Below are 12,052 nucleotides of genomic sequence, written 5' to 3'. Positions count from 1 at the left end.
GATTTGATGCACAGTAACTAAAATAATGACTATTGTTTTAATACCCTTAGTTGCTGCCTTTTATGAGGGTATCACGAAGTTTTAAAAAATGTATTTTTTTAAGGTTAGCCTTTAACTAGTTTAGTTTGCAATTGGTTAGTGTATATTTTGTGTAGTTGTGTTCATTAGTTTGCTTCTGTATTTTTTAAGAGCTCTTGAAAGCTTGGCTTTTGCTGTTTCTCATCACTTAATATCTTTGTATGGAACCCAAGTAATTTATTCATTAATATGAAATGTTGATATTATGTGACTCAGATCTTGGGTTTTAACATTTCTAGCATGAGTTAAACTATGATATAATGTACTGATGAAATTTAATTGAACTATCCTTGACTAGAAACACTGATGTTTTAAATGTTGGTGTTTTTCCTAGTTTTAGAAATCCTGGTATAAAAAGAGTGTAATCACACCACATAAATTTTCTTTAGATGATGTGCGGAAGAAACTGATTGAGAGAATTCAGGAGTAACTGTGGGGAGAAACATTTTGATCACTGATATGCCTTAGAACTACCAAATTAATTACATTGAAGGTAGTCAAATAAAATAGATCACCCACCACAGTCACTGCATAGAAAGTGGTTAAGTTTGACATAAGACATGTTGGATGTTATAATAACAAATATTGTACTAATTTAGTCTCTCAGGAAAATAAATTATTTTGTTGAAAATATTTGGTTTTATTTTTTACATTTGTATTAGTTTCTAACTTGAAGAGTCACTCATGTCAGAAAACCAAATTTCATTTAACTGATAAAAACTGGTGCTAAATTTTCAATTTCATTACAATTAACGTAAGTAAAAATGTTGGTAGATAAATCAATACCATTCAGATACCTTTGCATCTAACCTTACCTCCTTCAGGATGAAACTTCTGCTCCCACTTTATGCTGATCCAGGCAAACTAGGGTAAAAATTCTGGGGAAGCTTTGACATGACAGTGGTCAAAATGAAACATTAGTCCATTAACAAAAACCAAACATAAAAATTCTTTGAAATTTCGTTTATCATGTCAACCTGTAGATAATTCTCAAATTAGTTTGTTGTCCCTTTCTAATGGATGGCTCTTATGTATTGTACTTCTGAATTAACAACCTATGAAAACCTTATAAACTTAATATCAAGACTTGTAGTGAAACTGATAAAACTGATGCTCCCATCATTTCTAACCCAAAAGAATTTGGCATATACTCAATTTTTAAAAAAAAATAGAAAAAGCGACATAGAAGCATGGAACAGACTGTCGAACCTCAGAGGGAAGGTGGGGAAAGGTAGGTGAGTGGGAAGAGATCAACCAAAGAACTTGTATGCATATATGCATAACCCATGGACACAGACAATAGGGTGGTGAAGGCCTGGGGTAGGGGGTAGGGACAGGCTAGAAGAGATCAATGAGGGAAAAGGGGGGACATGAATATTTTCAACAATAAAGATTTTTTAAAAATAGAAAACGCACTTTTTATAAAGGTGGTTGAAAACTACCTTGAATTACATCAGTGTTCTTCCCATTTGAATGGGAATTAATATTATGATTGAAATCCCAAATGTGGCTTTAAAGTATCAATCATACCATGTGATATTGTTTAAAAGTTGTCCTTTGCAATAATGAACATTTTAGACGTAAAGATTTATTAGCTCTTGAGTTAAATGAATAAACTTAAAGCCTAATGAACTAAAAAAAAAAAAAAGAAAGCTTAATGAGCTGACCTTTTTTTTCTGTTTAAACATTAGTTCAGCCCTGACTGGTTTGACTCAGTGGATAGAGCGTCGGCTTGCGGACTGAAGGGTCCCAGGTTCGATTCCCGTCAAGGGCATGTACCTTGGTTGCGGGCACATCCCCAGTAGGGGGTGTGCAGGAGGCAGCTGATCGATGTTTCTCTCTCATCGATGTTTCTAACTCTCTATCCCTCTCCCTTCCTCTCTGTAAAAAAATCAATAAAAATAAAATATATTTAAACATTAGTTCAAGTGTACACTTAACATACATTGAGCCAAAAGACTAACGGGTTCCAAAAATTGCCAGCCCTGGGGCTCTAATCAAAAACCATGGAAGCTTCTGCTTAACTCCACACAAAGAACCCAAAGAGCAACATGCCATAGTCTAAATGGGCTTGTGCCATACCAATTTAAAAGAGTAGATATGAGCTAGCAAACGACAAAAAGACTGGCCATGCAGCCAAACACCACTGATCATAGACACCAAACTAATACATACATAACAACATCCCAGAAGAAAGAATTTACTGCCGTTATAGCAGACTGAAACAAGTACCCTTCAGGGGTCCATGGATATAACCCAACACTGCTCCAGAGACCCAATCAAGGTGAGAATCAACCAAAAATACAGATTTACTAAATTAAAATACTCTAATATGCAATCTGTAGACACAGGCTATTGCTACTGCCACATAAAGCTCTAAGATTAGAACAGTACTTCAAAGCCAATTTACTGACTTTCCAAAACACAAGGTAATCTTTCTGATCTCCCAATACCCAACCTCACAGAAAGGAAAACTGAGGCAGAGAATTTATGGATTTCAGGAAGTACTACTTGTAGAAGAAGTTATTAGGGCTAAGCATAAGGTAAAATTCAACACATTCCTAAGCACAGAATTCATCTCCATAGGTAGCTGAAAAGAATCAGAATAAATCAGAAGACATTGCTTTAAATAAAGTTTATTTTTTAAAAAGGTTATTTTTTTTTAATTTTGCGAATGCCACGGTTATAGGAGTGTATAGTGGTAACACATCTTTTCCTTAACCATGCTTCTTTTCACCTTCTGCACAAAGGTAAAAACTTTTGTTAATCTCAATGGTATAAAACAGAGGTCAGCAAACTTTTTCTCCGAAGGTTCAGATAGTAAATATTTTAGGCTTTACAAGCCACATAAGGTCTCTGTCATATATTCTTTATCAACCCTTTAAAAACAAAATCCATTGTTAGCTTGCACCATACAAAAACAGAGTAGGCCAACTTTGTCCTGCAGGCAGTAATTTGCTGACCCCTGGTATAAAATATCTACTTTGTTTTGTTGGAGAAATTGTTCTCTTCAGACTTCTTGACAATCATGCCTAAAGGAGAAAGGCCTGATTTAAAATTGAATGTAATTTGTGACAAAAGTAGAAATAGAGAGTTCCTGCTCACTTTTGACTCTCCCAAGCAATTTTCCACTCACTCACTCAATTAATTTGTTGAGCACCTACTATGTACACTCTTAAATATCTGTGTGTTAATAGAGATTTCCAGTGTTTCTTCCTGAAAAGGTAGTTCCTCTAAACCTGTAATTATCAGGTCTTTATACTCATGTTTTAGGGCAAATCAGGACTAAAATCTCTACTAGCAATCAAGAGGAATCTAGCTAACAATGATATTCTTGCACACAATACTGACACACCCTTCTTAAAATCACAACCTAGAGGAAAATTATAACTATTGTTACTTTAAAAAGATACTTCCTTTCCTCCCATAGGGTAAATTTGTATTTTAATTCTCAAATCTAGAACATCCATCAAATAATTTCTTCTCATTTTCCTCGTTTGTTGCCATGCAACAACATAAGGTCTGACTTCATTAGCTTTCTATTTGAGTCTTAATACATTTAGGAGTGAATAGTACTTCTGAAGCAAATTACACTCCCACATTTCATCTCAGGGAAGGAGTGGTCATGATTCTGCTCCTTCAGGATAAAAACTGTAACTGTCAACTTTCTGAATATTCCTGCTGTTTATCCACGGTGAGGGAAGACTTTTGAAAATGGCCAAAAGGAGCACAGGACTTCGGTACTAAAATATAAAGGTTGCCCCCACTCCAGATCTTTGGTACTCGTATCAACTACAACAATCTGAATACTCACACCACAGAAACATGGCACATTTTGTAATTAGAAGTGTTTGTGATTTTCCGTTTGACCATGTAAACAAAAGGGGAAATGCCTTGAGAAACCACTCTGCCATGTTCTCTCATTTCTCTTAAATTACACATGTGCACAATCAGTTCTCCCTTTGATCAGTTCACGAGGAGGAAGAATAGGCTTGACCAAGGTTATCGCTTTCGTTCCCCTTTTTGTGTCCTTTTCTTTTCCTTTTCCTTGCGCTCCTGTTTGGCTAGTTTGTCCTTCTCCCTCTGCAGCTTGTCCTGTTCCTTCTTCCTTTGGGACTCATCTCGAAGCGAGTCTCGCTCCAGTTTTCGGGCATTGAGGACATCTTCCACATTGGTATTTCGGAACAGAACTACAATGAGTTAAGGGATGAGGGTAGAGGTCACACAGGCCCAGCTACTGCTCTCTCTCTTCATTCTTGCTGTTTACTCTATATGCTGAGTCTTGAATACTTTCTACCTATTCCCAGTTGTTGTTGTTTTTACTCCTTATGTTTATCTTTGGTCTAATGGGAAATCCTACAACTATCATTACAAAAGTTAAAAAGTAACCCTCAGAATAAAAATCTATTTCAGACTTATCTAAATCTAAATATTCTATGAAAATAAAATTTTATTCTAGACTAAGTACCTATATCATTCAATGGCAGAATATTGTTGTAATATCTATGCTAGTTTTAGTGAACAGAGTATTAATATAAATGGCAAAATATGTACTTGACACTGTTAAAATGCTTGAAGAGTAAAATAAGTTGTTTAATCTTATTATATCAATTTGTTTTCCTAGACCACTAAAGCATTAATGAAACCATGTTCTATTAACTACAAACTCTGAATTTATAAAATAGTAAATTTAGCCACAGTTAGAAAATACCCAGCCAAAAACTTTACCCTTCATTTCTTATGACTTTAAAAACATAACCTGTTACTACAAGACAAGCTCTTCTCTATTCTTAAAACATAACTTTTCTGCCCTAACCAGTTTGGCTCAATGGATAGAGCATCAGCCTGGGGACTAGGGGGCCCCAGGTTCGATTCCGGTCAAGGGCATGTACCTTGGTTGCAGGCACATCCCCAGTAGGGGGCATGCAGGAGGCAGCTGATCGATGTTTCTCTCTCATCGATGTTTCTAACTCTCTATCCCTCTCCCTTCCTCTCTGTAAAAAATCAATAAAATATATATATTAAAAAAATAAATAAATAAAAGAATAAAACATAACTTTTCTGCCCTAACCAGTGTGGATCCACGTTTAGAGTGTTGGCCCATACACTGAAGGATCTTGGGTTCGATTCCCGGTCAAGGGCACGTACCTAGGTTGCAGGTTCAATCCCCAGCCCTGGTGGGGGCACATGCAGGAGGCAACCAACTGATATGTCTCTCTCACATCAATTTCCTCTCTCTCCTCCTCCTCTCTCTGTCTACCCCCCACTTCTTTCCACTCTCTCTAAAATCAATGGAGAAAATATCCTCGGGTGAGGGTTAACCAAAAAAACAAAACTTTTTCTGCTTCAGTGCTTTAAAGTAAATGTCTCCTTAAAATACCCAGGTCCCCCAGATAATCCACCATATTTCTCACCTTTATGAAGGGGGAATTCTAAATCCACGTTCTCTGGGAAGCTTCTCATAAGTGATTCTGCTCTTAGGGACTTTCCTTAGCACATTTGTCTCAATCTGTCCATATCGGGTTGGGGAAAGTAGGTTAACAATTGTAATACTAATAAATAATACAAGAATAAACTCTGTCCCAGCCAATGTGGCTCAGTGGTTGAGCCTGGACCCATGCCCCAAGAGGTCACCGGTTCAATTCCCGGTCAGGGCACATGCCCGGGTTTCTGGCTCCATCCCCAGCAGGGGGCATGCAGAAGGCAGCCGATCAATGTTTCTCTCTCATCAACATTTCTGTCTCGCTCTCCCTTCCCCTCTCTCTAAAAATTAATAAAAATGTATTTTAAAATAAATAAATAAACTCTGGCCGTGGCCGGTGTGGCTCAGTTGGTTGAAGCATCATCCCACAACCAAAAGGTCTTGGGTTCAATTCCTGGTCATGGCAAATACATACACAGGTTGTGGGTTCAATCCCAGATTGGGGCACATACAGGAGGCAACTGGTCAATGCTTCTCTCTCACATCGATGTTTCTTTCCCTCCCTTCCTCTCTAAAATCAATAAAAACATACCCACGGGTGAGGATTAAAAAAAGAATAAACTCTGTGTTTTGAGTACTCACAACTGTAAACCTACTTTTGCCCACCCCTGTGTTTTTAGCTTAAAAGGATTTGGTATTTATGCTCTCTTTCCAACAAATAAGGTCTTTGAGGACAAAGACCAAAACTTCAATGTTATTTTAACTGCTTCCACAGTGCTGGGAAACCAGTGCTATATCCAGAGAGTACAGATTCTGATTTTCCCTTAGAAATCCTTCCTCTAAGCTAACCCCTCACAGTACATGTTAACATGTGTTCTTTGGGGCAAGTTCTTGCTAAATTGACCACTTAGAGCTGTACTAGAAATGGGGCTCACAATGCTGGCCTGACATGAGTGCCCCAGCAATGACAGCAAAATAAAAACTGATCCTCAAGAGAATTCTGTGGAGAAGCACATGGGATGGACACAGAGAAGGATACGTTTGTCAGAACCGATGTTCAATGTGGTGGCACCTGACTCATCCTTCTCATCTGCTACGGTAAGTGATGTTAAGGAAAATTGGATGGAAAACAAAGGTTAGCACATCCCAACCCAACATGAGAAAACAGTCAATAAACTGATGGGTAGGAAAGGCACCGTGAATGGAAGGCCACTGTCAGGGATGTGGTAGTAACCCAGGGGAGTCATCTTTAGAAGTCTCAACCTAGGGAAGATTGTTCAGAGCTTCCATAAGATCCTTCTCTTGGAGGCTGAAGAGAAACTTAAGCTGGTGTGGGTGGACTGCCACATCACCTGGAAGCCGGGGGATGAAGAGATGACTTCTAAAACAGTGGTGCTCAAAACTCCCTGGAAGCTTGGTAGGAATGCACATTCTTGGACCTGATTCTGGATCCACTAAATCAGAAACTCTGGTAGGTAGAGCCCCGTAATCTGCGTTTTAACAAGTCCCCCAGAAAACCATTGCTTAAAACACTCTTTTATAGCCCAAGAAATGAGATTTTGTAACTGGAACCATAGCTCTGCCAAACCTAGCAAGAAAAATCATGAGGAAAAACTACAAGAGAAGTTGGCCCAAAAGAGCCTAAGAATTTTTTCCTAAACTTATGATTAGGTGGCTGACATTTCTGGTACGATGTCCACTCCATTCAAGAGGACTCAGTAAACAAGCTTTTCCTAAACAAATGTCAAAGTCACAGGGAGCCAAACCTGCTCCTACCAGCAACACTTTCTTTTCAGGCAGTAGCCATTCAAATCCCAGGTTTCTCCTGGTGTTACTCGGGGGTTCAGTCTCACTTTTAACTATGTGGACACTGGAATTTTTTGTTTAAGATTCAAATGAAACTGCTCCAAATTTGGGAATCCTTTACCCCAAAATATCCAGGTTCTAGTCCTGGATTTACCACTAACTACATGAATGTCTCTGATCAACCATCCATCTATTGGGCATCAGTTTCCTTATCAACTGTGAAAGGAATCCTATCTAATAAAGACGGAATATGCAAATTGACCATAACTCCTTGACAAAGATGGTGGTGCCCACAGCCAATAAGAAGGGAATATGCAAATTGACGCGACAAGGCAAGAGGTGGAAGGCGGCTCTGGCCGGAGTGAAGGCGGTGCCAGCAGCCAGGGGAAGAAAGGTCTATTCTTGCACGAATCTTCATGTATTGGGCCTCTAGTAAAGACTATAAAGTGACGTGTAACTTTCTGTGCAGTAAGTTACATGTTACTGCACAGAGAAGTAAAGAACCGCAGCTATATCGTATTTTCTAATAACACAATATAAATGGTCCATTACTAAGGCATTATTTGTTTTACACTGAAGTTTTCAGAAACATACTTAACTATGTGATAAAATATGTAAGTCTGGTGTCAGCTATTCCAACTTCATTCCTCCCACCCACACAAGGCCACAGATCACTGCCATTTTAGAGAAAATTAAGCTACAGAGGGGGATTGGCAGCCTCCCAAAGCTCATAATAAACCAGCAAATGCTTCTGGCTTGAGCCACAGGAAATGGTGCTGAGACTCCAAAAAGGATATTCTTCTTCATCTGTCACATCAGCATACTGGGCCAGGAGGGCAGCTTTTCTCTGCTTCTCCTCTTCTGACACCATCCTGGGCTTCACCACAATCTGTGCCTGTTTCTCAATTAGGGTAGCAATGGCCTGTACCTCATCTGGGAGGTGGTGGAAGGGGAGAGAGGGACAATAAGGTTGTATGTGAGAAAAAACAAGCTCACCGAACCACTAGTCCACCCAGGTAGTGCTTCGAGTAAAGGCAATGGCATCTGCGGACTCCTTAGAGCCCTGGGGTTCAAAGGAGGTGCCGATGAGAAAGGCAAGGCAAGGCCATGCAGGCCAGGCTTTAGGTCCTGTATCTGTCTTCAATCAGAGCAGCCATGCTTTTACTTGTTTTCTATATTGAAGTTCCGCTGCTTTAAAAAAAGAGGTTGAAAAGCACTACATTAAAACCGTAGGAAATTAAGCCTCTAAACATGCATCTTTCTCCCTTCTCAACCCAGAAACCTCAGAAGGATCTACAATCAACTTAAGCTGGTCCCTTCCATGATGATAATTATGCCAGGTGAGGTTCTTGGATTATTTTAAAAGGTAATCAAATGTTATGTTCTCCATTCTCAAAGAAGGAGGAATGGTGTCAAGCAGTGGTTCTCATGCTTGGCTGCATATTAGAATCATCTGGGTGGAACTGGAGAGCATTATGCTAAGCCAGTGGTTGGCAAACTCATTAGTCAGCAGAGCCAAGTATCAACAGTACAATGATTGAAATTTCTTTTCAGAGCCAAATTGTTTAAACTTAAATTTCTTCTAAAGCCACTTCTTCAAAATAGACTCGCCCAGGCCATGGTATTTAGTGGAAGAGCCACACTCAAGGGGCCAAAGAGCCACATGTGGCTTGACCACGGTGCTAAGCGAAACAAGCCAGTCAGAGAAAGATAAATATCACATGATCTCATTCATATGTGGGATATAATGATCAATATAATTTGATGAACAAGAATAGATCCAGAGACAAATGGTAGGGGAGGGGGCAGTTAGAGAGCAATCAAAGGACTTGTAGGCATGCATATTAGCATAACCAATGGACACAGACACTGAGGTGGTGGGGGCTTGCCCAGGGTGGGAATGGCTGGGGGTGGGGGGGGGTCAATTGGGGTAAAAGAAGACATATGTAAAACTTTAGACAATAAAAAAAAAAAAGATCCAGAGACAAATGGCAGGGGAGGTGGGGGGCAGGGGGGTGGTTAGAGATCAACCAAAGGACTTGTATGCATGCATATTAGCATAACCAATGGACAGGGACACTGGGGTGGTAGGGGCTTGCCCTTGGGGGTGGGAATGGCTGGGGGGAGGGGTTATTTGGGGAAAAAGGAGACATATGTAAAACTTTAGACAATAAAAAAAAAGAAAATCATCTGGGAAAGCTTTTAAAAAAATACTAACACCTGGGACTCAACGCCAAAGATGATTATGTAATTGGTTCATGGTGTGGAGCAGGCACCAGCATTTTTAAAAGTAAATCAAGTGATGCTAAAATACAACCAAGACTAAGAACTACTAGTGCAGAGAGTTTAGAATAGATTATCTTTACTAGTAAGTTTGGCTTTAATTATTTGAGTTTTCTGCATCCTAATGCTGAGTAAATTCACTCACTTCTTTTTTCATTTTAAAGGGTTAAGGGTTTAGCTGAATAAAGCAAAAAAACAATCACAATTTGCGTTATGAAATGAGAATATAAAAAAGGCGATCCTATGCCTGCAATGCAAATCTGTAAGGGGCAGTGGAAAGAAAATTTAAAAAAAATAATAAACCACAATGAAGATAATTGTGGTCAGCTGAAGTGAAAAAGTAGGAAAGGGAAAAGGGAACCAATATTCAGTTAAAAAGTTAAAGCTGTTTGCCAGGTTAAACTCCCTTAGGGAAAATGAGTCTTCAATGGAGAAAACTGAAAACTCTCTCCCTGACAGCTGTATAGTAAAGGTTATTGGAAAACACAATAGAGGCTAGACATTAGAACTACCTTCTTTTTTCACTTTGGTGACAACATTCTGAGTTTCTGACCATCGTTCCACAATCTCCTTGCATATGTTAAGAAGGGAATCTTCTTCCTGGGTGGAAAAGTAGACCGATTAATTAATTTCCTACAGAACCCTCAACCTGAACAAAGCCTATGCAGAGGGCACAACTGGTGATGAGAAGAAACCACAAAGAGGGTTTGGGAACCACAGAACAGAGTGTATGTTTCTGTTTCGAGGCTCTGGACGCAGAAGTAATCCTGTGTGTGAATCCCAGAATCCACACCTGCCAGGTCAAGGGCGCCCACTTCATCCTGCCAAGATCCAGAGGAAAGGATTCCCACCAGCTCAGGGCAGTCTTCCTTGGGCTTTTGGAGCAAAAACCTGTTGCCTAAGTCAAAACCTTTCTCCTCTGTGAAATCTTCTTTGGCCAATATATCCAACTCAGTACCTTCTCCAAGGCTTATCACTTTCATGCCAAGAGACTGTTAATAGTCTAAGGCAAATTCATGCCTGTCTTTACCAGCAGACATACAGCTCCAAATAACGACACCACGAAAAAAACAGGTCAAGAAGTTGGTACCAAGGGGTACCCAAGTTACTTCAACTTCTTTTTCATAGAGTCTTTAGAAACATCCCAGCTGGAAATAAAAACTAACTTAAATTGCTTACCTCCTACTCTTTCCCTCTACAACCTACAATGTCAGGGTCCAAGAAAAGAATTTATTCTACTGTGTTGTATTTCCACTGAACTTATGAGCTGCATCACAAGCTGTGTTAAGGCTTTCCCAAAAATAAGTCAGTTTCATCAGAGCATGCTCTGGGGCCCTTGCCAGAAGGTCCCGGGACAGCTGCATTAGTGTTATATTTCAACTATGTACCTAATCCATAAACTACCCTTTCACCAAGTAAGTGTTAGTAGAGATGAAGGCAGCAGAAATTATCAGGAAAAGCAGACAAGTTGGTGACTAACTACTTAAACAGAGCTTAAAGCACACACATTTCTGAATTCTTGAAGACGCTACGTGCCAAGTTTATCTTTCTTTTTTAAAACTCTGATCTTTTATTCCAACTCCAACTCACTCCCCCACCCCACCCCCAAACACAACAATGAATGTTGCCTTTGTAAATACTATAAAGGATAAAGCACAATATTTGCTTCAGTTTTGCCTAGGCATGAAAAGACCTCTACCGCGAGCTTACCTTTTTTGGAGTCCTACCTCCAAAATAGGAATCGAGACAGGCTTTTGTCATGGGACAGTCCTGGGCACTGCCTCTTAAAGGACAGAGACACCCCAGAGCACTTTATCCCCCCCGGTCCCCCACCTCTGCACTCTGTCAACGGATGGGAATGAAACTGGTCGTTAGGTGTTTATGGTAAAACTCCGATTTAGGCATTTCAACGCCTTCCGAATCCAAACCCACAGGCATCCGAGAGAGCCTTGTCCCCAGGAATAAGGGAAAGCCATTCCTCTCTCTAAGGACCTATAACCTTCCTGGTTCCCCAAACCCTGGATAGGGAGTAGCCCCCTTCCCCATGGCCCAGAACTCAAGAAGAGTATCCCTCTCCCAGGTAACACCCACCAATCCTCTGGGATTCCGGTAGGGGAACGGGGATACAAAGTACTGACAGGGGCATGGCCAGAAATGAGTTGGGGCTTCTCACCAGGAAAGCAGAGAGAATACCCTGCAGAGCGTCCAGCTTCTCTTCCTCCTCCTCCTCCTGCAGCACACCCAGGATGTAGGCGCCGTAAACAGCTCGGTCCACTCCCAGCGACTCCAATCGTCCATCTAGCCAGGATCCGAAACAGCAGCCCTCCCCATTGCCTTCGCCGGAGGCAGGTGCGTCCACTTCACTGGGCGCCGCCATCTTGGGGTCAGGGTCCTGCCAACCCCTAGGGCGCCTACCGCAGTGCCTGACGGGCCGCGCCGCGGGCGCACTGCGCATGCTCAAAA

General features: G+C 40.5%; 1 protein-coding gene across 1 annotated transcript; it reads right to left on the bottom strand.

Annotated features, from left to right (window-relative positions):
* Positions 1 to 2,735: 2,735 nt before the first annotated feature.
* Positions 2,736 to 11,982, bottom strand: CCDC43 (coiled-coil domain containing 43). Its single transcript, XM_079797189.1, has 5 exons — positions 11,763 to 11,982; positions 10,102 to 10,189; positions 8,104 to 8,239; positions 6,540 to 6,598; positions 2,736 to 4,268 (listed from the first exon to the last, which is right to left on the bottom strand). Exons 1-5 carry the CDS (start codon positions 11,964 to 11,966, stop codon positions 4,081 to 4,083), a joined length of 675 nt encoding a protein of 224 aa, XP_079653315.1. The 5' UTR covers positions 11,967 to 11,982; the 3' UTR covers positions 2,736 to 4,080.
* Between the last annotated feature and the right edge of the window lie 70 nt (positions 11,983 to 12,052).

This window comes from Cnephaeus nilssonii, assembly GCF_951640355.1.
Source record: "Cnephaeus nilssonii genome assembly, chromosome: 19".
Classification (NCBI taxonomy): domain Eukaryota; kingdom Metazoa; phylum Chordata; class Mammalia; order Chiroptera; family Vespertilionidae; genus Cnephaeus; species Cnephaeus nilssonii.
The sequence above is the reverse complement of the archived record's forward strand: the minus strand, read 5'-3'. Positions and strand labels throughout refer to the sequence as shown.